Source organism: Nyctereutes procyonoides, unplaced genomic scaffold (genome assembly GCF_905146905.1).
Source record: "Nyctereutes procyonoides isolate TBG_1078 unplaced genomic scaffold, NYPRO_anot_genome, whole genome shotgun sequence".
In the NCBI taxonomy this organism is placed as follows: domain Eukaryota; kingdom Metazoa; phylum Chordata; class Mammalia; order Carnivora; family Canidae; genus Nyctereutes; species Nyctereutes procyonoides.
In genome coordinates this window covers 74486774-74513097 of record NW_026575146.1, presented here as the reverse complement: position 1 = coordinate 74513097, position 26324 = coordinate 74486774, and the positions used below count along the sequence as shown (strand labels likewise).

Sequence of the window (26324 nt, the reverse complement as noted above, 5' to 3'; positions counted from 1 at the left end):
GATGTCCTCACTGTGGGCGAGGGATAGATGCTGGCCAAGAGGCTGAGGGAGGAGGAGAAGGCAGGTATCTCTGGCTGGTCCCTGCCCCCACCCACACCCATAGACTCAAGGGAACAGAAACCCTGGCCTTCCAGAGACCTTGGTCCCAGGGAGCAGTCCTTGAAGGGAGGGTCCTGGTGTGCTGCCTATGTCTAACTTGTCACCCTTGCCCCCCCTTTCCTGCCCCACCCTGCTCAGTGGCGATGGATGATGAGGATGGGAGATGCTTACTAGACGTGATTTGGTGAGTAACGGGCTCCCTCCACCCTCCCTGTCGCCCCTCCCCTGCCCCTCACCTCCTCAGTGTCTCTCCCCTTCTGTCTTTCAGTGACCCTCAGGCCCTCAATGACTTCTTACATGGATCCGAGAAGGTGAGTGCTGGGGCAGGCAGGGGCCTCCCTGGGGCAGGGGCTGTGGAACTGGTGGCTGAGAGACCTTTCCCCCCCGCCCCCTCATTCAGTCGACATCTGCATTGTGCCTTCTGTGAACTGGGCCCAGGGGTTATGGCAGGGACAAATCCCTTTCCTCACGCTGAACACATTTCCTTGATTAAATAAAGCAGTAACTTCCAGAGGGGGTAGGTGGACAGAACCCTGCAGAGCAGGAGAAGAAATAAGCATGTCACTTGCACAACAAAAATGGCTTAAAACAAAACAAATGGTGGGGGCAGGGGCAGTGGCCTCTTGTGCTAGTGTGGGCAGAGAGGTGACCTTGAAGGATCACAGGGAGGCAGGCACCCATGGTGCTCTGGCCAGGGGAGGGGCGGGTAAAAATGCTGGAAAATTTGCCACATTCCAGAAACAAAGAAGGCTGGTGGGGCCAGACCCAAGGGGAGTCTGGAAGCGGTGAGGCTAAGTGGTGAGAAGTCACAGGTCACACAGGGCCTAAGAGTAGAGCAAGGAAGAGTGGAAGGGTGGAGCCATGAGGAGTTGTATGGGTTACCTAGGGCTGTGTAACAAAGTATCCTGACACTTCCGAAACAATTTGTCAGTGTTCTCCCAGTTTCTGAGGGTCGGGACTTGGGGAGCAGCCTAGCTGGGTGCTTCTGACACAGGGGCACTCCAGAGGTTGAGGCAGGATGTTAGCTGGAGCCGCTGTCACCTGACAGGTTGTTCGGGTCCAGAGGACGTGCATCCCAGTTGGTTCATTCCCAGGCTGTTGGCTGGAGGCCTCTGGGCCTCCCCACATTGTCCTCCCTGCACAATCCTTGAGTGTCCTTACAACATGACAGCCAGCTTCCCCCAGAGTGAGTGACCCGAGGGGAACAGCCAGGAGGAAGCTCAGTGCCTCTTATGATCTCGTCTCTGAAGTCACACATCACCACTTTTGACACCTTGTATTCATTGGAAGCAAGTCACCAAGCTGGCCCACACTCCCAGGGAGCAAACAGAGCCCCGGGTCTTGGAAGGAGAAGCATCAGATGATTTGTGGAGCAGGGGCGATGGCAAGTAGGATGAGGCTGGCCAGAGGCGTGGGGTGGGTAGCGGAGGGGGTGCCAGGCGCTGGCTTTGGGCTCTGCCTGGGAGGCAGGGTCAACTAGACCTGCTGGTAGAGTAGATGTCAAGGAGGAGAGCGTCAGTGGCTCCTGGATTTGGGCCCAAGCCGCCAAGTGGGTTGTGTCTCTAGAGGTTGGGAACTTGAAGCCCACTCCACAAGGGTAAGGGGGCTTGTTGGGCATGCCAGGCTGCAGTTCTGGAGAGACGTCCAGAGAGAAGCTGGGGAGGCTCAGCTATAGGCAGACATTCAATGGGCACTTATGTGTACACTGGGCTGTGTTCTAGGTGCTAGAGACGCCTCTGGGGGTCAGACAGGTCCCTGCCCTCCGGGAACAGGCTCGGCCTGGCGCTCTGGGTGACCAGATGATGGGGTATACTGGGTACTTGGGGCACGAAGAGAAAGGTGCGACTTAGGTGGGACGGGGGGTTGTTGGGAGGAGGTGGCAAATGTGACCAGTCCTGAAGGATGTGCTGCTGGAGAGGTGAAGTGTGAAAGCAGGGGTACGTACAGCTTGGGCCAAGGCACAGAGGCCAGATTCTAGAGTTCAAGGCAGGTGTGTCCAGAGAGCCTAGGACTCAGTGCTGGGAACACGTTGTTTTTTTTGTTTTGTTTTGTTTTTTGTTTTTTAAGATTTTGCTTATTTATTCGTGAGAGACAGAGAGAAGCAGAGACACAGGCAGAGGGAGAAGCAGGCTCCCTGCGGGGAGCCTGATGCAGAACTCGATCCCAGGGCCCCAGGATCATGCCCTGAGCCAAAGGTTCAACCGCTGAGCCACCCAGGCATCCCAGTACCTTGGGTTTTGAACATGCTGCCAAGCCTCTTTCTTTCAGGCCTCTCTTCTGGAGGTGGAGTTTCCTGTACTCCTTGCACCCCGCCCACCCCCACCCCATCGTTGTCCTTTGGTCTGGTGTAACTTTAAGTTGGTCTTTGTTCCAGAACAGGGCCTGCTGGCTGCCCATCTGACCTTTGACCTTGGGTGGGGGGGTTCTTGTTGCAGCTCGATGGTGATGACCTCCTGGATAATCCCGGGGAGGCCCAAAGTGCCTTCTATGAAGGTCCTGGGGTAAGTGGCCCAAGGACTTGGGGAGGGCCCCAGGCTATCAAGTCATGGCTCACTTGCCCCTGGTGATGGCCAGTGGGTGGGCAGGGGGTCCTGATGGCAAGAGGCAAGCAGATGGGGTTGTGTTAGGGCCCCTGAGGTATCTTGTTGGGGGTGGGGGAGGCAGTCACTGATAGCAGTGTGGGGCAGAGGTGGGACTCCAGTGGGACGACCATGGCTCTGCCCAGGGGCTCCTCAGGAAGAGGTGAGGATCCGAGGTCCCTGGCCTTGGGGCCTTTGGGGGTCAGTTTGTACAGAGTGGTCCTGGGGAGCTGAGGCAGATGCCAGCTCTGGGGTTCACTCTTCTCTCGGGAGCAGAGCCGCTGGGGGTCTGGGGGCCTGTCCCTGCCCCTGCTTAGCCGTGGGGTCTGACCTGGGCAAAGGGGATTGACTGGTGCAGACCTCAGTCTCCATCTGGAAAACAAAAGCCAGGGGTGATGAGCAAAGCCCGGAGTGGGGAGCGCAGTAGACATTAAATGAGCACCTAATGTATACCTGGCTGTGCCAGTTGTTCTTGCCTCTTCTTTCTCCTCTTCTGTGGCTTCTCCTTTCCTCTCCCCACCCCTCCTCCTCCTCATTTTCTCCCTCCTCCCTCCTGGTCATCCTAACTGTGATTCACTGATCATTTATTCTCTGCCGCCAAGCCCCTTCTGGTCTTTTTTTTTTTTTTTTTTTTTTTTTAATGTTTTGTTTATTCGAGAGACACAGTGAGCAAAAGAGAGCACACCAGCAGGGGCAGAGGTGGAGGGAGAAGCAGACTCCCTGCAGAGCAGGGAGCCTAACACAGAGCTCGATCCCAGGACCCCAAGATCATGACCTGAGCCAACGGCAGATGCTTAACTGACTAAGCCACCCAGGCACCCTCGGTCATTTTTATTTAATGCCCACAACAACTGTAATAGTATATTCTGGATAATTCATCTTTCATAATATAGGTGATTAACGTAGAACCCAACAAATAAACATCATGCTCACATTACTATGTTTATAGAGTCAGGAACACTAAAGAGCCTGTGTTCTTATTTTGTGATCGTTACTGTCAGCATTACCATTTTTCTTAATACTCGTAAAGTCCCTGGTCAGGTTCTCAGCCTCCCGTATGTGAGGTCAGTGAATGTCATGACTGTCCTAGGAGGCGGGTTTGGTTGTCGTTATTTAGTGGTTAAGAACTCAGAACTGCCTGGTTCTGGGTGGGGGGCCGAGCAGGGGCCCCTTCCGCCCAAGCACTCCCCTCTCTCCGTCTGGGAAAGGAGGATGGGGGACAGTGCCCACCTCACTGAGCCCATTACCAATGACAGCAATATGGATGGCATAATAATAACGTTAGATGGTGCTCTTCGCACACCTGCTAAGGTGGCAGGTATGGCTGTAAGCCCTCCGTGTCGTTTAAGTCTGAGTCTTTTAAACTACTAAATTTTGATCTATCATCTGGTCAAATACCAGTGGGGATTACATGCTCTGAGTAAATTGTCACTTGTGTAACATTTGCTCAGATATTCATGTGTGGATTGATTGCACTTGTCTGGGACTGTGATCCGGGACAATGTGGAAGACACTGTAGACATGTCATTCCCAGCGCTGCGGGCGCAGAGGCAGGCTCACAGCAGTAGCTGTTGCTGTCTTTAGCACAGCCGTGGTCTTTTATCCGAAACATTTGGGGCCAGGCACATTTCAGAATCCAGAATCTTCCAGACTCTGGGAAAGTGATGCAGAATGTCACCTAACACATCCACATTCAACTTTCTGTGGTCAGACCCGAGAAAAGTCATGTTACTTGGACAAATTATGGCCCTCCCTGAGCGCCCCATGTCACTTTTGGTCAGGTTTTGCCACCAAAATGAGTTAGGAAAACATTTGCAGTTTTCAGAGCCTTTTCAAGCTTTGGGATTGCAGGTAAGTATGATGGGCCTTTATGGCTCTTTAAAGGATGGTTTTTATTCCATTCTATTCATAGGTACAGAGGGAGAGGCCAGAGTAAGCAGGCCCCAGGTTGTATGGCTAAGCCATGGTGGTGCTGGCATTCGACCCTAGGTCTGGCCACTTCCAGCTGGAATCTTCTCTCCTCCACCCATATTGCACAGGCACCAGGGTCCTATTGCTTCGGCTGTGCCCCGAACCAGCTGCTTGCTAACCTCTGCTCTTCCTTTCCCACCTTACCCCGTCTCCAGCTCCATGTGCAAGAAGCTTCTGGCAACCACTTGAGCCCAGAGCCCACGCAGCCAGCCCCCAGCGTGGACCTAGACTTCCTGGAAGATGCAATCCTGGGCTCGCCTGCCGCAGGGGGCGGCGGCGGGGGTGGTGGAGGTGCCGACCAGCCCTGCGACATCCTCCAGCAGAGCCTCCAAGAGGCCAATATCACTGAGCAGACACTTGAGGCCGAGGCCGAGCTGGACCTGGGCCCCTTCCAGCTGCCCACCCTGCAGCCCGCCGATGGTGGAGCAGGCCCGGCCGGTGCTGGTGGGGCCGCTGCTGTGGCCGCTGGGCCCCAGGCCCTGTTCCCGGGCGGCACCGACCTGCTGGGGCTGCAGGCCCCGCCCACCGTGCTGACCCACCAGGCCTTGGTGCCACCCCAGGACGTGGTCAACAAAGCCCTGAGCGTCCAGCCCTTCCTGCAGCCCGTGGGCCTGGGCAATGTGACCCTGCAGCCCATCCCGGGCCTCCAGGGCCTGCCCAACGGCAGTCCCGGGGGCGCCACGGCGGCCACACTCGGCCTGGCGCCCATCCAGGTGGTGGGCCAGCCCGTCATGGCACTCAACCCGCCCACCTCCCAGCTCCTGGCCAAGCAGGTGCCTGTCAGCGGCTATCTGGCCTCGGCGGCCGGCCCCTCGGAGCCGGTGACCCTGGCATCGGCCGGCGTCTCGCCCCAGGGGGCCGGCCTGGTCATTCAGAAGAACCTCCCCACCGCCGTGGCCACCACGCTCAATGGGAACTCGGTGTTCGGAGGGGCGGGAGCTGCCACAGCGGCGGCCAGCGGGGCGCCCTCGGGGCAGCCGCTGGCGGTGGCCCCCGGCCTTGGCACATCGCCGCTGGTTCCAGCGCCCAACGTGATCCTGCATCGCACGCCCACGCCCATCCAGCCCAAGCCTGCCGGCGTGCTGCCCCCCAAGCTCTACCAGCTGACACCCAAGCCGTTCGCCCCCGCGGGCACCACACTCACCATCCAGGGCGAGGCCGGGGGCCTCCCGCAGCAGCCCAAGGCCCCCCAGAACCTGACTTTCATGGCAGCGGGCAAGGCCGGCCAGAACGTGGTGCTGTCGGGCTTCCCCGCGCCTGCCCTGCCAGCCAATGTCTTCAAGCAGCCTCCGGCCACCACGACGGGCGCCGCCCCGCCGCAGCCCCCCGGGGCCCTGAGCAAGCCCATGAGCGTCCACCTGTTGAACCAGGGCAGCAGCATCGTCATCCCCGCCCAGCACATGCTGCCAGGCCAGAACCAGTTCCTGCTGCCCGGCGCGCCCGCCGTCCAGCTCCCCCAGACGCTCTCGGCCCTGCCCACCAATGTCGGGGGGCAGATCCTGGCAGCCGCGGCCCCCCACGCGGGCGGACAGCTCATCGCAAACCCCATCCTCACCAACCAGAACCTGGCCGGTCCGCTGAGCCTGGGCCCCGTGCTGGCCCCCCACTCCGGGACCCACAGCGCGGCCCACATCCTCTCGGCCGCCCCCATCCAGGTGGGCCAGCCGGCACTCTTCCAGATGCCCGTGTCACTGGCCGCGGGCAGCCTGCCCACGCAGAGCCAGCCGGCGCCCACCGGCCCCGCTGCCACTACCGTCCTCCAGGGGGTCACCCTGCCCCCCAGCGCCGTGGCCATGCTCAACGCCCCTGATGGGCTGGTGCAGCCGGCCACCCCTGCCGCCGCCGGAGAGGCCGCACCTGTCCTCACCGTGCAGACAGCCCCCCAGGCGCCGCCGGCGGTCAGCACCCCACTGCCTTTGGGCCTCCAGCCGCCGCCACCTGCGCAGCAGCAGCCACAGCAGCAGCAGCCGCCGCCGCCCCCGCAGGCCCCTACCCCTCAGGCCACCGCACCACCTCAGGCCACCACCCCCCAGCCCAGCCCAGGCCTGGCGTCCAGCCCCGAGAAGATCGTCCTGGGACAGCCGCCCTCTGCCGCCACCACGGCCATCCTCACTCAGGACTCCCTGCAGATGTTCCTGCCTCAGGTAACGGGCTGGGCTGGCAGGGAAGTGGGGGGTGAAGGGGAGCAGGGTAGGGACAGGGGGCTGCGGTGGAGACGGGCCAGGAGCTGGAGCTACAACTGTGTGGTGGAGGCGACTGGGGAGGGTCTGGTGGGCTAGGGAGAGCATCTCAGAGGTGGCACTCCTGCTCCCAGGATGCACGTCCCCTACGGGGAAGCCCTGGGGTGACAGGTGCTGACAGACAAGGAGGGGGCTTCCCCGGCTGGCCGACTGGCGTCTGTCCTCCTGCTGGAGGGCATGGGAATCTCAGAGGGAGTGGGCAAGACTCGGACAGATGGGGCCGGAGGCTGCGGGCGAGGTGGAGCTGAAGATTGACGGGGAAAAGGGGGCACCGGACTGGGGCTGCGGCCTCCCTGGTGCCTGGACCCCGGGGCTCCTAGCCTCCCTGGCCTCTGCACCCAGCCTTTTTGTGCCCCTCTGCCCGGTTCCCAGCACCCCCTTCTCCAGAGCCTCGGGGAGGCCGGGGTCTCGGGGTGGGGAAGGGAGGCTGCGGGTCCATGGGGCGGCCTTCTGACCCTGTGCGGGCTGCCCATTTCAGGAGAGGAGCCAGCAGCCCCTCTCTGCAGACGGGCCCCACCTCTCCGTGCCCGCCTCGGTCATAGTCAGCGCCCCGCCTCCCGCCCAAGACCCAGCCCCGAGCACCCCCATCGCCAAAGGAGCTGGCCTCGGCCCTCAGGCCCCCGACAGCCAGGCTTCCCCAGCGCCGGCCCCCCAGGTAGATGAACCCCGGCAGCCTCTGTCCCAGCTCAGACCGAGCTCGCCCCTGCCGCCCCTCCTCTCGCTCCTTCCTCGCTGCTCTGGCTGCTCCGCCTGCCTCTCTGTCTTGCTGGCTTGGGAAGGGTGCTCCTTCACTCCCCAGATATTTCCTGAGGGTCTTCTGACAGTCCCGGACTCCTAAGACCAGGGCCAGACCTGGGGGAGCCCACACTCTAGGTAGAGGTGCACACAGCAGGCAGTTCTTTCCTCGAATTATTTTCGGATCTGGATCAGTGGTACATTCAGAGGGTTCAGATCTCAAAAGCTACCAAAGTTCTAGCTGAGAAGCCCCTGCTCCTGAACCACAGCCTCCTGCTTTCCCTCCCCGAGGGCAGTTTCTTGCATCCTTTTCCACACATGGACAAGGAAAATGGCACCTGGATTCTCTCCCTCCCATTTTTGCAAACATGGTGCATACTCTGCATTCAGTTTTGCATCTTTTTATCATTTTAAGTTTCCTTTCGAGAGAGACGGTACATCATTCTTTCACAGGACCACACAGTACTCCACTGTTATGTATTTACCCAGTCCTTGTTGGGCAGTCAGGTCACTTCCAATCTTTAGCTGTGTTGAATGAAGCTGCGAAGAATGACTGTACGTATGTCACTTTGTTCTTAAAGAGGCAAGTGCTGGGTATGTCAAAGGCCATTTGCACTTTCAGTTTTGACAGATGCTGCCAGATTGTCCTCTGTGGAGTATAAATCGGTTTACCCTTTATCAGCAGTATATTGCCTATGCCTGGTTTTTCCACAACCTCAGCAGTGTCTTGAACTTAGCCAGTCTGGTAGGTGAAAAGTAGGAAACCTACTTTTCATACTGTGAATGAGGTTGGGCAGGCTTTCGTAGATTTAGAGCTATTTATGTTTTCTGTGGAGTTGGCTGCTTGTACCTCTTACCAAATTTAAAATCTGGGTCACTGGTCATTTTCTTGTTGATTTGTAGAAACGCTTTACATATTAGGAAAATTAGCCTTTGTCTCATATGAGTCATAGGCACATGAGAATTCAGAGAGGGCTACTTTTTATTTTGGGGGTGGTGGTGGGGGTGGATATTGTACTCATTCAGAAAGGACTGGCAGATAGGTAGATGAGGTGGGAGGGGGAATGATATCAGCAAGGTCAGTATGGCAGAAAGCAGCATGGGCTTTGGCCTTAAACAGCCGTGATTTCATTCTCAGGTTCTGCTGCTTGCCATGTGACCTTAAGCAACCAGTTTCTTCTTTCCCTTAAACAGATTATTTGGGGAAGGAAGGCAGTTAGTATGTCCCTGGCCTTGTGCTGACCCTGAACACTTCCCCATGGCTGCTGAACCTTGATTTCTTCATCTGGAAAATGGAAATAATGGTTTCTTCGAGGCCTGTGGGGAGTGAGTTGGCATATGCTTAGCACAGCGTCAGCCCTCGATAAACACTTGCTCTTACCATTATTATTTTATGGTCGTGGTGGGGTAGAGCAGGATCCGGCCCAGAGGCGTAGTTTTGAACACAGGGCCAAGATGGCATCAGGCCATCTCTCCCCCAGGAGGAGAAAGAAGCAGAAGTGGGGGAGGGACAGGAGGCCAGGAGCCGCCTGGCCTGTGAGCTACTCAAGATGGAAGCAGTGTCTCTGGAATGGGTCAGATGCAGGCCTCGGTCCCTCAGGCCAGCGGCTTCCCCTCCCCAAGCCTCCCGTGGTCAGCTGTACTTGGGGGGTCCGTAGAGTCTCCCCCGAGCACCGTGGCTGTGCCCTGCCACTTCACATGTTCACAGAGCACCTGCCTGGCACAGGCACGTTCTAGACTAGCTCCTACGGTGACCCCACCCGTTCCAGTTTACCCGGTACCCTGAGAACTTTTCCATTTGAAAATTGAGACCATCCCAGGCCACCCAGGACAAGTTGGTCACCCCACTTACCCTGTAGCCTGCTCCGTCCGCAGCCCGGCCCTCCCTGACCCTCGCCTGGTTCATATTTCTCTGTAGCGCTTACCACCACGTGACCGGCTGTCTCACTTCCTTGTTATCCTGTTCTCCTCGTACCGTAAAGTCCATGAGGGCAGTTTGATCTATTCTGTCCTTGCCGTATCCCCCCTGGCCAGAATGGTGCCTGGCACACAGCAGACGCCTGGTAAGCGTTCATTGGCTAAATCAATGGAGAAAATAATTTATTGAAGAAATCAAGCACCCATATGAGAGCCCACCTTCTACTGGCTCCATACCACAGTGGAATCAAAGGGAGAAAATGTTCTCAGAGAAGATGTGATTCAGCTGTAGGTCAATAACCCGATAGATGAGGAGGAACCCGCTGTAGGGAGAGTGGACAGGAACAGCCTCAGGGAGAGGGAAGTATATAAGCTGAGGCCTGAAGAAAGAGAAGGTATGGAGAGACAGCATGTGCAAAGGCCCTGGGGCAAGGATGAGCTTGAGATGTCAAGGAATGGAATATAGGCTAGAGGGGAGTGGAGGGAGGGGTCAGGTCAGAGAGGTTGGCATTGCCTCGTGGGCCAGTGAGTTTGGATCTGGCCAAACCACTGGAGAGCTTTCAGTTGGGCCATGGCATGGTCTGATTATATGATTTTCAGTGAGCCCTCTAGCTTCCATTGGAAGATGGTTTGGTGGGGAACGAGAATGGAAGCCCAGGGATCCTCAAGGGACAAGATGACAGTGCTTCAAAGATGAGGGTGGTCATAGCAAAGACAGAGGGAAGTAGGAGGACTCGGGGCAGAGTTCAGAGCTTGCTTAGGATTAGAGGCATGAGGAGGAAGGCACTACAGTAAGCCCTTCGTGAATGGTAACGTTTCTGTTATTTCTAAGTGCTGTTCAGAACCCTTCACAACCATCATCTCGCTGAAACCTGCCATCAGGGAGGTGGTATATACTATCCCCATTTTATAGATGAGTAAACAGGGGCACAGAGATTGAGTAGCTGGCCCAAGGTTACCTACTTCGTGGGGCCTGGATTTGAAGCCTACCTAGAGTTTAGTTGTGAGAAACACCTGAGGTCTTGAGAAAGCCAGACCTGTGCGCGAATCCCAGCCCCAACTTAGCATCAAAAGCTCTGAGACACCGTTTACTTACCTGCAAAATGGGAATAAAGCCACCGACCTCACGGTGGCTCTTGTACAGAGCAGGCATTCAGCCAGTAGATACCTGTCATTAACAGTAAGAGTAGTCACGATGCTGTGGGTGACCTCGAGAAGAAGGGTCAGCCGTGCCCGTGAGCTGATTCCTAGTCACCCACCCGCAGGCCAGCACAGGGCTAGACACATTGTAGGCTGGCTGCAGCTTTTGTGCCTACGGCAGCACGTGGCGTGATGGGAGGTTCTTGAATGTTCGTTGGGTAAGCAAGTGGATGGATAGGTGGTTGGGTGGGTAATGGATGGATGGATGGATGGATGGATGGACAAACGCCCAGGTTGGTGAGTGGATTGACCGAAAAATATAGACACATATAAACATCAGCAATGTACCAACTTGTGTGTATGTATGTGTGCACGTGTGCGTGTAAGAGGCACTCCCAGGTGAGAGCTCTACCATCACATGGTTCATTCATTTCAGCCCACATTCCCCAGGCACCTGCTTCATGCCCAGCCTTTTGCAGGAAGGGACAGGTGAGACGGCCCTGGCTCTGCCCTCTTGGGGCTCACAGTCCAGGGGTGGATTTTGTCACCAATATCCTGGCTCTTGAAATGAATCGTCCCTTGACGGGTCCCCTGACTGTCTTTTCTGGGAGGGAACGCTGACCGCCCTGCCCAGGAAGCTCAGCCTGCTGTGTATTGTTTATAGGAGGCATACACACACACATACACACACACACACACATACACACACACACACACAGATTTTATCGTTGTTATTCAAAGAACATTACCAGACACAGTTTAAAAAATATGCTTTAAAAAAAAAGGATATACAGTTAAAGTGAGTCTTGCTTTTCGTGGGATTTCAGGCCCTTTCCCCATAGATACCCACCCCTCTCCTATTTTTATTTATTTATTTATTTATTTATTTATTTATTTATTTATTTATTTATTTATTTATTTATTTATGAATGACAGTCCTGTGCCCTGTTGCCTGCTGAGTAGCATCCCTGGCCTTCAGACACGGTGCCAGCAGCTCCCCTTCTCCCGTTGGGATGACCATGGAGAATCTCGGAGATTGCCATGTGTCGCGTGGGGGATGGATTCACCCAGGTTGGGAACCACTCCTGTGCACGTGGCAGGCATCCCTCATTGTCTGAACTCAGAGCCAGATGCTTGTGACAGCCTGCGTGTGCACATGTGGGCATGCATTTTCCCTTTTTACACACAGGAGCACACCAGCCCCCTTCTGTAACTTACTTTGCTCATTCAGCGGTATCTCTTGGATCGCTGACTTGCAGACTTTTCTCAAATGCCACCTGCATGAGAATTCCATTGTATATCACTGTCTGGGACACACAGAAGTGTGTGTGTGTGTTTGTGTGTGTGTGTGTGTGTAGACATATCACTGAAACAAAAGTTTCACAGGATAATACCATGCGTGATGCACACTGATATTTTTTGTTTGGTTTCCTCTGTTCTTTCTTTTTTTTTTTTTTTTTTTTTCAAGATTTTATTTACTTAAGACAGAGCATAAGCAGCGAGGAGAGGAAGAGGGAGAAGCAGGCTCCCTGCGTGGAGCCCGATGAGGGACTCGATCCCAGGACCCTGGGATCACGTCCTGAGCCGAAGGCAGATGCTCAACCACTGAATCACCCAGGCGTCCCTCCTGTGTTCTTTTTAAGTGCTGGTCATGACCCACTAAAATGACTGGAACCATTACTAATGGGCATTAAGTATAGTTTGAAAGCCACCATCCAGGGCAGTCGTTAAGCACAGAGACTCCAAAATCCTGACTCTGTCACTTACATGGTGACTTTGCCAAGTCACTCACCTCTGTGTGCCTCAGTTTCCTTCCCTATAAAATGAGGATGAGGATAATAGCGTCTGTATCAAAGGGTTGTTATGAGGAGTAAATAAGTTAATATATGCTAATCAGGTGCTTGAACGGGTCCAGGCGTGTTGAAAATGCCTCAAAGCAAAAGAAGCCAGACAAACACTCTATAAAGGGCCGATGGTGAACATTCTAGGCTATGTGGTACCCATCACAGCACAGAAGCAGCCCTAGACCATACGAAAACAAGTGAGCGTGGACATATTCCAGTAAGACTTGATTTATAGATGCTGAAATTTGAATTTCATATCATCGTTGCCAATTGCAATACATTCTTTTGATTTCTTTTCCACCATTTAAAAAAAAAAGATTTATTAATTTTTTCCTGAGAGATACAGAGAGAGAGAGGCAGCAACATAGGCAGAGGAAGAAGCAGGCTCCCTGCAGGGACCCCGATGGGGGGACTCGATCCCAGAACCCAGGATCATGACCTGAGCCAAAGGCAGGTACTCAGTGAGCACCCCAGCGTCCCTTTTTTCCACCATTTTTAAAGATTTATTTATTTATGTGAGGGAGAGAGCATGAGCAGGGGAGGGGCAGAGGGAGAGAGAGTTTCAAGCAGACTCTCTGCTGTGCAAGGAGCCCAACGTAGAGCTCGACCTCATGACCCTGAGATCGTGACCAGAGCTGAAATCAAGAGTCAAGCGCTCAACTGACTGAGCCACCCAGGCGTCCCTCTTTCCCACCATTTAATTTTTTTTTTTTTTTAATTTATGATAGTCACACACAGAGAGAGAGAGGCAGAGACACAGGCAGAGGGAGAAGCAGGCTCCATGCACCGGGAGCCCGACGTGGGATTCGATCCTGGGTCTCCAGGATCGCGCCCTGGGCCAAAGGCAGGCGCCAAACCGCTGCACCACCCAGGGATCCCTTTCCCACCATTTAAAAATGTAAAAACCGGTTTCAGCTTTGGGTCATACGATATGATAGGCCACACAGTCCAGGCCAGCCGGAGTTGGCCTGTGGGCTGCAGCCTCCTGCAGGCTCACTGTTTTTCATTATATGGACACACCTTGATTTATTACTTGGTTCCACACTGGAGTGAATACTTAAGGTGGTTTCCCGTGTATGTCAACAAGTAACACTCCTATGAGTATTCCGGTGCCCTGGCACTGCCTGTATGTGTGGATAAATTTCTAGTTGGTTGGTTCCCAAACGGTTTCCAGAAAGCGCTATTGCAGTTGCACCTCCATGGGGTTTATGCCTGGGAAGGCTTCTTCCAGAAGCTTCTTCAGCCCCAGGTCAGCAACCGCTCTGCTTCTGGCCAGGCTGCAAGATGCCAGCCCTCTGCACTTTTCTCTCATTCTGTGTAAATTTGAGTGCATCTTGCCAGCTGTATCTGGGCAGCTAGCTGGGATCTCTTGGTGAACAGTCCACTCATGTCGTAGTTAAAAAAAAAAAAAATGACTCTAAATCTCATTTCATGCTTACTTAGAGAATTTCAAAAACACAGAATAGAAGGAAAATAAATCCGTGCCGAAGCCGCTGGTGATATTTGGGGGAGAGAGGGGAGGTATGAAATTTCCTTTTAGCCTAATTTTTTTCCCACCCATTTAAGACATTTTTAATTTTTAGAATTAGGTGTTATTTATGTTCACATGGCTCAGTCATCAAAAAACTTTTTTTTTTTTTTTTTTTTTTTTTTTTGAGAGAGAGAAAGAGCACAAGCAGGAGGAAGGGCAGAGAGGGAGAAAGAATCTTGGAGCCCAACAGGGGACTTGATCTCACGACCTTGAAATCATGACCTGAACTGAAATCAAGAGTCAGATGGTTAGGGGCACCTGGGTGGCTCAGTCGGTTAAGCATCTGCCTTGGGCTCAGGTCATGATCCCAGGGTCCTCAGATTGAGCCCCATGTTGGGCTCTCTGCTCAGCAGAGAGTCTGCTTCTCCCTCTGTCCCTCCCCCTGCCTATGCTCTCTCTCTCTCTCTCTCAAATAAATAAAATCTTAAAAAAAAAAAAAAAAAGAGGGCCGCCTCTGTGGTTGGGTGCCTCTCTTCAGCCCAGGGTGTGCTCCTGGAGACCCAGGATCGAGTCCCACGTTGGGCTCCCTGAATGGAGCCTGCTTCTCTCTCTGCCTGTGTCTCTGCCTCTCTCTCTCTCTGTCTCTCATGAATAAATAAATAAAAATCTTAAAAAAAAAAAAAAAAAAAAAAGAAAGTGGGATACTTAATGGACTAGCCACCCAGGCACTCCAAAAAGCATTTTATAAAGTAAGGGGAAAGTGTCCCAAACCCATGCTTGCATTCCCAGCCCAGCTTCCCCTCCAGAAAAACACAATTACTTAGCTCTTGTATATCTTCCCAGTTCTTTGTGCACGTACAGCAAAGTGTAAATGCAGATTTACATTTCTTTCCCATTTCTGTCCGCCCGGAAGGTAGCATGTTGTGTGCTTGCTTTGGCAGCATGTGGAGAGTTTCCTTGATCCCTTGTTATGGTTGTGAAGTATTCCTCCACAGGGACAGACTGTCGTTCATTTTCCCAGTAAATGCTGTTTAGAGGCCAACTGGCCAAATCCAGGCTTTGTCCCTCCCCTCACAGCTGTTATAAACAACTTGTCGATCTGTCATTGCCCACATGTGCACGTGCATCTTGTCGGGTTACTTCCCGGAAGCCTGTTTGCTGGATCAAAGCAAATGTGCACTTGCAATTTGCACAGCTGCTGGTGAATTGCATTGTTCTGGAGTTGTAGCGAATCACGCCCAGTTTAGACCCTCAAGGGCGGTATAAGAGAGTACCTATAGGAGACATGGCTTATTCCTAATTCAGTGAGCGGGGAAAGGTTCCATAGGGTGCTTTCAATTTGCATTACTCTTATTACAAATGAAGTTGAGCCTCTCTTGAAATATATAAGCCTTTTGTGTTGCCTTTTCTGTGTATTTGTCTGAACTTATCCTTTGCCCCTTTATTTCACTGATGGTTATTCTTAGTGATTTCTGAAGGCTCTTTATATATGATGGAAATGAGCTTTGCCTGTGTGATGAATTGCAACTGTTTCCCCCACTGTGTCATTCGGTTTTTTGACTTAGTTGGAAGGGGAGGGGCTGTGTTTGTCTGTATTGTTAAGGAGTAGGAGATTAACTTTTTCCATTTTTATTTTTAAACATTGAAAAAAAAATCTCAAGGGACGCCTGGGTGGCACAGTGGTTGAGCATCTGCCTTTGGCTCAGGGTGTGATCCCAGTTTAGGGATCGAGTCCCATATCTGGCTTCCTGCAAGGAGCCGGCTTTCTCCCTCTGCCTGTGTCTCTGCCTCTCTCTGTGTCTCTCAGGAAAAAATAAATAAATAAATAAATAAATAAATAAATAAATAAATAAATAAAATTAAAAAGAAAAAGAATCTCAACACATAGTGACATTATAGGAATAGCCCAGAGACCTCATGGGAGTTCTTTACTCTTTACTCACATATATTGGTTCTCCGTGCTGTGTCACAAATTACCTCCAAACTTAGCAGCTTTAAACAACGTTAAGAGTTAACTTATCTCACATAGCCTGCAAGGATCAGGAATCTGGAAGCAGCTTAGCTGGAAGGTGCTGGCTCATAATCTCTCGTGAAGTTCTAGCTTAGGTGTCAACCAGGGCTGCAGTCATCCGAAGGCTTGACTGGGCTGGAGAATATGCTTCCGAGGTGGTGCGCTCGTACAGCTAGCTGCTGGCAGGAGGCCTCAGCTCCTCCCAACGCAGGCTTCTCCAAAGGGCAGCTTATAACCGCTCCAAAGTCGGCTTCCCCCAAAGTAAATGATCCACTGGAAAGGAGAGTCCCGGGATAGAAGCCGCGGCCTTTTTTATATAACTGAATCTTGGAAGTAGCGTCTGATCACTTCTGCAAAATCTGTTGATCCCAGAGACGAACCAGGGGGCAGTGTGGGAGGTGACCTACTAATGAGGAGGTGGGGGTCGGTGGGGGGCACCTTGGATGCTGGCTGCTGCCCAGATTTATGCACTGTAAATGTTTTGCTACATTTGCTTTATCATTTCTCTCTATACATATACATTTATTTAATAAAGACTTTATTTATTTGAGAGAGAGAGAGAGAGAGAAAGCACGAGCCAGGGGAGGGGCAGAGGGAAAAGGAGAAGCAGACTCCACACCGAGCAGAGAGCCCCATGTGGGGCTCCATCCCATGACCCCCAGATCATGACCTGGGCCAAAGGCAGACGCTTAACCGACTGAGCCACCCACGCCCCCCAATATGCATACATTTTTATTCGGAATCACTTGAGAGTAGATTGCAGATGTTCTGCTCCTTTACTCCTTAATGTCTCAGCCTCTGAGATCAAGAACGTTCTCCTACTTGACCATAGCAGAGTTATTGAATTCAGCAAATTTAGCACCGAGACAATACCATTATCCACTGTGCATAATCTAATGTAGCCGGTTGTCCAGCGGTCATGTACCGTGTTGCTCTCCTCATTCCACTTAGCTTCCTGGCACGTCGATACTGGCCGCCTCACGAAGCCCTGGGAAGCGTGTGCTCGGGGCTGGTGTGGCGTGGCCAGCTGTCTTCCTTACTCACTCGGCCACTCGCCTGCTCTGGCCATTTGTGTTGTTTCCCTGTGTTCTTTGTTGTAAATGCTCCCACAGCCGGGGAGCCCTGCAAGCAAGTGCCTCAGTCAGTGCTGCTTATCACAGATTCCTGGAGGGTGGATCGCCAGGTCAAAGGGCACGACCCTCTCCAAGTCTCCAGACCAGGGGGCTGTCCAGGTGACAACCTCACCAGCCCCTTATGCAAGCCAAGGGCGTCTCCCCTCTGCCGTTGGGGGTGTGTGTAGATTGATTGGTTTGGGGAGGTTGGTTTTGAATCGTCAGAGTTAACCAGGACCAGCCTTGGACTGGGTATTGGAAGGGCCCAGGGCATCAGAAGCTTGAAATCATGAGATGGCCTACTTTGGGGGCTGAAAGCAAAGAGCCCCAATTTTGGGGTATGGCGACCTTAGTGGCCTTGGGCCAGTCCCCTGAGCACTCTGAGCCTGGGTCTTCCTCAGACAACTTGGAAGTCACTGGACAGGGGGATGGGGTAAGGCAGGGAGACTTGGGACCAGTCATTTTGGCTCCCTAACCTTGGTTTCTCATCCGCGAAATGGTTCCAGCATTTTCACTGCTTTCAGGGCCGTGGAACAACCATACACGTGGGTGGAGGTGGCCATCCGCACTTGCCACATCAGTGTGGGCTGTCGCTGGGGTGTGGACTCTGTACAGTGGAAGGGTGCCAGCCCAGGGTCGGGTACACAGCTGGTGCTCACTGGGGAAACGGTGGCAGCCGAGGTTAGGACTCGGGGAGGGCAGTGCAAGGTGCTCTGTCTCAGGTGCATTTTAGGCAAGGTCACTGTGTACGTTATCACAGACTAGTGCCCGGGTCGCATGTGCAAACATACGTGCCCATCCCTGCAAGCTCACATGGCACCCAGGTAGGCCTGCAGCCACAGCCACATAGGCACATGGAGGCAGAGGTCACGGACACTTAGAAGGACTCGGCCCTGCCCCTCAGTGACCATCCTTAGCCCCGGCTCTCCGCCCCTCCCCCAACGCCTTCCACAGCCACCAGCCCCGTGCTCTGCAGCCATCTGTGCTGGTGTCCCTCTTCCCCAGGGGGAGCTGGACAGTCGGGCCCTGTGGGGCTGGCGGCTCGGATGCCGCCCCATCCAGCCGCCTCCTTCCCCCTCCGCTGCTGTGCTCGCGCTCCCTGCCCTTGCCCCCCCCCCGCCTCCCCGCTGGGCAGCTGGTGCGGTGCCCCCCCTCCCTGCCCGGCTGCCACCAATGCTTCCTCTGCTGCTGCCCCCAAACCCTGCAGAGCTCACCTTCACCTGGGGTAGGGGGAAGGGGGGCAGGTGGGGAGGGGGTCTGGACCAGAGGAAAAGGTCTGGAGATGAGGTGGGGGCAGATGCAGGGGTGAGGTGAGCAGAGGTAGAGGGATGGGGCTGGGGGGACAGAGGTGGACGGGCAAAGTGGGGAGTTCAGAGATGGGGGAAGGATAGCCATGGTGGAGTCCTCTCTCTCAAAACAGGGGTGGCTAAGAAGGAGGGTTTCTGGTGGGAGTGGCTGGGGTCCCCAGTGTCCTGGGGCAATGGGAGCCAAGGTTGGTTCTGACCCCCGCCCCCTCCCCTCTACCTCCCTCCCCTGCCCAGATCCCGGCAGCGGCTCCACTGAAGGGCCCAGGCCCCTCCTCGTCCCCGTCACTACCTCACCAAGCCCCTCTGGGAGACAGCCCCCACCTGCCCTCCCCACATCCCGCCAGGCCTCCCTCCCGCCCGCCCTCCCGACCCCACTCCCGCCCTCCCTCCCAGCCCCAGAGCTTATCCCGTCCGCCCTCAGAGCCCACCCTGCACCCTTGCCCCCCACCCCAGGCACCCCCCACCCTGCCTGGCATCTTTGTCATCCAGAACCAGCTGGGGGTCCCCCCGCCTGCCAGCACCCCGGCCCCCACTGCCCCGGGCCCCCCCCAACCCCCCCTGCGCCCCCCATCCCAACCCCCAGAGGGGCCGCTGCCCCCAGCTCCCCACCTTCCTCCCGCCTCCACCTCCTCTGGCGCGGCCTCCACGGATACGTCCACCAGGCTGCCAGCCCCTACGCCAGCTGACTTCCAGCTCCAGTTCCCGCCTGGCCAGGGGCCCCACAAGTCCCCCACGCCCCCTCCGACCCTCCACCTGCTCCCTGAGCCCGCAGCGCCCCCCCCACCGCCTCCTCGGACCTTCCAGATGGTGACCACCCCTTTCCCGGCGCTGTCCCAGCCGAAGGCTCTGCTCGAGAGATTTCACCAGGTAATTGGAGGCAGGGACCGCCCGCTCCGCAAGCCCTGCCGTCCCCCTGCAGTCTGATGGGGAGCCCTCCCACGGGGCAGCTTTCTCTCGGTCCCCAGCCCTGGTGCCTGGCCGCCGCCCCTGCTAGCATGTGCCCCCTGCCCCTCAACCACCTGTCCCCCTCCTCAGGTGCCGTCCGGGATCATCCTCCAGAACAAGGCCGGGGGAGCCCCCGCCGCCCCGCAGACCTCCGCCAACCTGGGGCCTCTCGCCAGCCCCACTGCCTCTGTGCTGGTCGGTGGGCAGGCCCCATCCGGGACCCCCGCTGCCCCCAGCCATCCCCCTGCCCCGGCACCCGTGGCTACCACAGGTAGGGGAGAGGTAGCCCATGCAGGAGAAGTAGGGGGGCAGGGGGGCAATGGGAAGGGGGCTGGGGCGGAGCTGGAGGCACATCAGCCCAGGGGGTCACCCAGGGGGTCTGGGTGACCTCACGAGATGGGGAGATGAGGAGGAAGGGCTGTCTCCCTGGATCCAAGGGGGTGCCCGAGTCACACTGGCAGGGTTACCAGGGCCAAAGTGCCAGAGGAGAGCAGGGTGTGCAGGCCTGCGGGTCACATCGCGGAGGGGCCTTTGGGCCAGTGACCCCTGAGCCCTGTCTGGCCCCACCCCACCCTCAGGCCTCCCTCCTCTGCTTCCTGCCGAGAGCAAAGCTTTTGCCAGCAACCTCCCGACCCTGAGCGTGGCCAAGGCGGCTGTGGCTGGACCAGGGAAGTCCTCTGGGCTGCAGGTGAGGGGGGCTGGGGCCCAGGTGAAGTCACCAGGGAACCCGGAAAGGGTCCAGTGGGGCGGTGACGGCTACCCGACAGGCCATCAGAGAGGAGTCTGGGCGGTGGGTCAGACTCCTCTCTGACAGCCAGGGTGGGCGCGTGCCAGAGAGTGGGATAGATGGAGCCACCAAGATGCAGGGTGACCATTATGACAGGTGGCTCGAGTGGGGCGGGAGGCCGTCTCTGGGGGCAGGAGCAGGGAGTTTGAGGCTGGGAAAGGGGGGATGTGGGGAGACCATCGGACAAGGGAGGTAAGAATAAGGAGGTGGCGAGACCCTGGACAGAGCGGGGGCAGGGGGGATGGGAGGCCCAGAATGGAGGGGACCCTGCCAGTGTGGGGGGGGAAGCTGAGGCAGACCGTCTCAGGGAGATAGGCACAGGGCAGGAAGAGAACAGAGCAGATGGAGGGACCAGAATGCTGACGTCCCAGGGGCAGAGTTGGGAGAGCCACTGAGGCTAGCTCACCGCCAGGGACCCAGAGCAGAGTCGGGGCAGAGTTGGGGGCGAGAAGAGAACTGTCCCGGGCCCATCAGCAGAGGCGAAGGCCATCTGATGAGCAGGAAGGGAGCCAGGCAGGCCCAGCCCGGGTCTGCCCAGCAGCTTTGGTGTGCTGGGCAGCACATCCTGCAGCTGGGGCCAGGACCCCACCCTGGGGGACTAGGGGGGCGGGGATGTGGGCCCCGCTCTCCTCTTTGCCACAGGTGGGGTCGAAAGGGGGTCAGGGCACCAAGGGAAAAGGCCTCTCAGCGGCGCTACCCCTCACTCATGTCTCTGCCCGCAGTATGAGAGCAAGATGAGCAGTCTGAAGAAACCCCCCACGCTTCAGCCCAGTAAGGAAGCCTGGTGAGTTGTAGTACTGCACACACCCTTGCCTTCCCGGAGGCTTGAGAGCAAGCAGCAGGGCGTGGGGACCACTCTTCAGAAGTGGGGTCACACAGGCCCCAGCTCTTGTTAGCTCTGTGGTTTGGGGCGATGGAATTTCCTTCAAAGACCCTCAGTTTCCCTTCTAGAGAGAAGAGTGGTAATAGTGATGATAGGGTGTCAGGTAAGGATTCCTTCCAACTGTGCTAAGATGAGAAGGTGTTTGGGTGGATGGATGAGTGTTTGAATAGATGGTTGATGGGTGTTTGGCTAGATGGATGGATGTGGTCTGGGGTGGGTGCATAGCTGGATGATGGGTGTTTGGGTGGATGAATGGCATTCTGAGTGGATGTTTGGATGGATAAATGGGTGTTTGGGTGGATAAATGGGTATTTGGATAGATGGATTGATGGGTGTTTGGCTAGATGGATGGATGGGGTCTGGGGTGGATAGATAGGGTCTGGGTGGGCAATGGGTAAATGTTGGGTGCTTGCCTGCGTTCTCTCTCCTCTGCTCTCCTTCTACTGCAAGTGTTTATCAAATACTCACTGAGTGCCCAGTCCAGTGCTGGATTTTCCAAGCACAAGACAGAGTTCTGGCCCCCATGGGGTACTGGGGGTACAGGTCTTCGGCTCAGGGTAGAGATAAGCATGTCTGGGGAGAGGAACACTCACACAGTAAAGAGACATAACCCACTGCTGCGCACCGTAGTAGAAAATAGCCTGGTAGAGAAGGGGAGTTTACCAACCAAGGGACCACCCTCCGCCCTGGGCCTTCCCCAGGGCCTTTCCCGGGGGCCTTCCCCGGGCCTTCCGGGTTGCTGGGGGCCCTGCAGCAGACTGAGGACATGCTGACCCCCGGTGGCAGGAGACGGTATAACACGGAGGATGAGTTCGAAGCTGAGGCACCAGCTCCCAGCTTGGCCTCTTCCTCCCTGTTGATGTGCTTTGGGTGGAAAACATCGGTCCCCTGGGCCTCAGTTTCTTCATCTGTAAAGTGGGGTTAATGATAGCACCTGGTCCCTTAGGTTGTCCCCAGAGTCTGTGAGACAGTACTAGCCCCTTCAGCGCACATTGCCGCCTACATTGGGGCCTGGGGGCTCGGGGTCGGGATCTGGTTTCTCCCGGCCTCACCACCAGCTCTGTGTGTGTGCGTGTGTGTGTGTGTGTGTGTGTGTGGTCTCTCCTCACCCTGCCCCCAGTTTCCTGGAACATTTGCACAAACATCAGGGCTCCGTCCTACACCCTGACTACAAGACGGCCTTCCCCTCCTTCGAAGATGCTCTGCATCGCCTCCTGCCCTACCATGTCTACCAGGGTGCCCTCCCCTCCCCCAACGACTACCACAAAGGTGAGGTAACCCCCATTGTCTCCCCCTACTCTCCGGGGACTCTCCCTCCCTAGTCCCTAGTATGGGGAGGGGGGTGGGGAGGAGCAGAGGCAAGCACCCCTCTGCACACCCCTGGGTGCAGGTCTGGGTGAGCCCCGCTCCCCAGCGTCTGTGCCTCTGGACCCTTTCTCTCCTACCGCAGTGGATGAGGAGTTTGAGACGGTCTCCACGCAGCTGCTGAAACGCACCCAGGCCATGCTCAACAAATACCGCCTCCTGCTCCTGGAGGAGTCCCGGGTAGGGCGCTGGCATCTTCCGCCCTGGGAAACCCCTCACCCTCTCCCCTTACCCGCTCTGGGCCAGGGTCGGAGTGGGGGGGGGGGCAGCAGGGAGGCTGGGAGGGAGGATGGGAGAGGCTGGCACATCGCCAGAGGGAGTTTGGAATCTGTCCCCATCCTTCTGGGTTGCCCACGTGCCCTCCCCCGCTCCTGGCCCTTCCTCGGCTCATCCTCTCTTCTTCCTTCCTCTTGCCCCCTCAGAGGGTGAGCCCCTCCGCGGAGATGGTAATGATCGACCGAATGTTCATTCAGGAGGAGAAGACCACCCTTGCCTTGGACAAACAACTGGCCAAGGAGAAGCCTGGTGAGAGGGGAGGGGAGGGGAGGCAGAGGTGGCCGCCACTCCTGCCCCTGCCGTGGAATGAGACTTGGGGGCAGGAAGAGGGGTGCACTGCCCACCATCCCTGTGGGACTGCTCAGATCCGTCCTGGCGAGGAGGGGACGTTCCACTACCCACAGGGGGGGCTAGAAATCAGGGGAGCAGAGCCAGGGCTCAGGGGAAGCCAGCAATGTGGCTGCAGAATTCAAGGGCCATGCTCAGGTGGCAGCTCCCGCTTGCACCTTAGGGGGCTTGGGAGTTGCTGAGAAGGGGGGTACCCAGCAGTGCGTCCTGAGGGGCTGGTGAGCCAAGGGCTTAGCGCCCTCCCGCGCCTGGCAGAGGCTCGGTGCCGTTGCCGCCGGGGCCGCCTCGCTGTGCGCTGCGCAGGCGTCTCACGCTCTCGCCGCCCCCGCGGGTTTTCTTGCCTCCCTGGTTTTGCAGACGAGTATGTGTCTTCCTCCCGCTCGCTTGGCCTCCCCATCGCTGCCTCTTCCGAGGGACACCGGCTCCCTGGCCACGGCCCACCGCCCTCCTCGGCGTCGGGGGCCCCCGCGCAGCCCCCTCTGCACCTGCCAACCAAGCTGGTGATTCGGCACGGGGGGGCGGGCGGCTCCCCTTCCGTGACCTGGGCGCGGGCGTCCTCCTCCCTGTCCTCCTCCTCGTCCTCCTCCGCCGCCTCCTCCTTGGACGCCGATGAGGACGGCCCCATGCCCTCGCGCAACCGCCCCCCCATCAAGACCTACGAGGCGCGCAGCCGCATCGGCCTCAAGCTCAAGATCAAGCAGGAAGCCGGGCTCAGCAAGGTCGTCCACAACACCGCCCTGGACCCCGTGCACCAGCCCCCGCCCCCCGCCGCCCTCAAGGCCGCCGAGCCCCCGCCCCGGCCCCCGCCGCCGCCCCCCGCGCCGGGCCAGATGAACGGCACAGTGGACCACCCGCCGCCCGCCGCCGCCGACCGCAAGCCCCCGGCCCTGGCCCCCCACTGCCCCCGGCTGCCCCTGCGGAAGACGTACCGCGAGAACGTGGAGGCCCTGGGCGGCGGGGCCGGGGAGGGGGCCGGGGCCGGGGCCGCCAGAGCCCGGGGAGGCAGCCCGGCGCCGCTGCCCACCAAAGTGGACGAGGCCACCAGCGGGCTGATCCGCGAGCTGGCGGCGGTGGAGGACGAGCTGTACCAGCGCATGCTGAAGGGCGCGCCCCCGGAGCCCGCGGCCGGCGCCGGGCAGGGCAGCGGCAGCAGGGACCCCGGCTGGGAGGCGCCCCCCGCCAAGCGGCGCAAATCCGAGTCGCCCGACGTGGACCAGGCCAGCTTCTCCAGCGACAGTCCGCAGGACGACACGCTCACGGAGCACCTGCAGAGCGCCATCGACAGCATCCTGAACCTCCAGCAGGCCCCGGGCCGGACACCTGCGCCCCCGTACCCCCACGCCGCCCCGACGGCGGTCCCGCCGGCCTCCCCGTCGCCCCTGCACAGGCCCGAGGCCTACCCGCCTTCCAGTCACAACGGTGGCCTCGGCGCCAGGACGTTGAACAGATAACACCGGGCTGGTCTTCGCTTCCCTGTCCCCCGTTCGCGCGCGGACGCCGGGGCGGGCTGGCCATCCGACCTCAGCCTCCTGGGGGCCGCGAGCCGGGGATCCCCTGACAGTTTTTCTTGCCTAAGTTATTTGAGTCACAAAGGCCTCCTCCCCCACTTCCTGCTGGGTTGTTGGGTGGGGGTTGTGGATTTAGGGGAGGGGGCTGTAATGTAAAATGTCCCCCTGCGAAGGTGGGGGTGATCCCGGTGTGTCATTTCCGATTTCTTCCCGCTTCCAGCCACACTCCGCCCCTCCATGTGTGTTGGTGGGGGGGGGGGGACACACGCGTGTTTGCCAGGGATAGAGGTACCCTGGTGGCTCCCACTGTTCGCGCGTGTCTGTGTGGCTGCGCAGATGCGAGCGTCGGTCAAGGGCGCTCCAAGCCGGGAGGGTCCTCAGGAGCCTTGGCTGGGCCTCTCCCTACCGCCCCCCCCACAGGCTGTAGAAGGAAAGGCGGGGACGGGCGGGCTCCGAGGCACCTGTGCTGCTGGGCACCTGTGTCACATCCGTGTGTGTGTCCAGCTCTGCACGTCCCATGTCCCCGTGTGTGTGCTCGAGTGAGCAAGGGAGAGATTTCGAACCCTCCCTGTCCCTCGACTGAAATCTGAGCACCTCCAAAACAGGAAACCGGGGTCTTCCTCCCACACCTCCATCCCTCCCCAGCCAGTCTTCCCTCTGTTCTTCCTGTCGCCAGCCACCCGCGCCAGATTTTGAAATCTCGGAGACAAAACTAGTACTGTAAGATAAATTTTTTTGTACTGTATTTATTGTGTATAACGATTTTTTTAAAGGAGAATTCTGTACATTTAGAACTCTTGTAAATTAAAAACTGATCCTTTTTTTAAAACTGTACTGACTCCGCCTCGGCCCGATTGCTTTTGGACCTTTGGAAGGGAGGGGGGTGTTGTTTGAAGTCTGGGGGTTGGTTACAGACCTGGGTGGGGAAGGAGATTGTGCGAGTTTGTTCCACATATTCTTTGTTGAACACTTACTGGATGCGGGACCCTGTCCTAGGCACAGGGGTACAGCTGAACAAGGCAGACGAGAAAGTCCCTACCCCGGGGGAGCTGACTTATTAGTTGAGAAGCCAGAAGAAACAGCCAAACCAAACGCAGGATTCTTACTCCCCCATAAACGTCTGCGGTCTCCGCAAACACAGAACTCGCAAATACCGAACTACGGCTCCTGGAGGAAATCGAGGGTTAGCTTCCTACAAATCTCCCATCACAGCATTTTTGTAAGTTGCTTGATACAGGTAACCTTGAGTTACCTATATTATTTCCGTAAAGACACATTATTAATATATATTGTTGATTCATTCACATCGGGCTCATGGCCAGTAACACTATAAATCACACCTGAAAGGAGCCGGTCTCACACGCATATGTTCTACACAAGGCACATTCCAGCCTTCTTCCGCTTGGTACAATGGATAGCGCTTCAGTACTAGAGCATTTTAAACCATCAAGTCCCCAACAAAAACACAAATGTGAAAATGTGGCACTAAACAGACCTTGAAAAGGACGTTTGTCAGTATGCGAGCTGAAACCAGAGCGCAGAGCGATGCTTTGTTCAACCCCAGTTGGAAATGTGCACGTTGGATGACTCCAGTGTTTTGCTGCTCTGTGCACGTCTGTGCAGGTGCTTCGAGTTTGGGGGGGTTACAAATAAATGTTAGCAAGCAGATGAACTCACAGGGCATCCACAAATGAGGATCGCCTGTAAATGTGTGCAGCGCCAGATGGGGAGGGGAAGAGCAATCAAGCAGGGTGTTTCCTATGGCTGCTGTAGGATGAGTGGCTTA

At 56.6% G+C, this 26324-nt stretch overlaps 1 protein-coding gene across 3 annotated transcripts in view; it reads left to right on the top strand.

Annotated features, from left to right (window-relative positions):
* Nucleotides 1–25372, top strand: part of BICRA (BRD4 interacting chromatin remodeling complex associated protein) — an 82809-nt gene extending 57437 nt beyond the window's left edge. For all 3 annotated transcript variants that reach the window (XM_055309955.1, XM_055309953.1, XM_055309956.1), the window contains 13 exons: nt 238–283; nt 368–410; nt 2535–2600; nt 4805–6793; nt 7368–7544; nt 18661–19293; nt 19462–19642; nt 19950–20059; nt 20881–20942; nt 22162–22310; nt 22492–22586; nt 22829–22931; nt 23388–25372. In XM_055309955.1, coding sequence (XP_055165930.1) covers nt 243–283; nt 368–410; nt 2535–2600; nt 4805–6793; nt 7368–7544; nt 18661–19293; nt 19462–19642; nt 19950–20059; nt 20881–20942; nt 22162–22310; nt 22492–22586; nt 22829–22931; nt 23388–24481 — 4743 coding nt within the window. In that variant the 5' untranslated portion in view covers nt 238–242 and the 3' untranslated portion in view covers nt 24482–25372. The remainder of the gene's footprint in view (nt 1–237; nt 284–367; nt 411–2534; nt 2601–4804; nt 6794–7367; nt 7545–18660; nt 19294–19461; nt 19643–19949; nt 20060–20880; nt 20943–22161; nt 22311–22491; nt 22587–22828; nt 22932–23387) is intronic.
* The last annotated feature ends 952 nt before the right edge of the window (nt 25373–26324 follow it).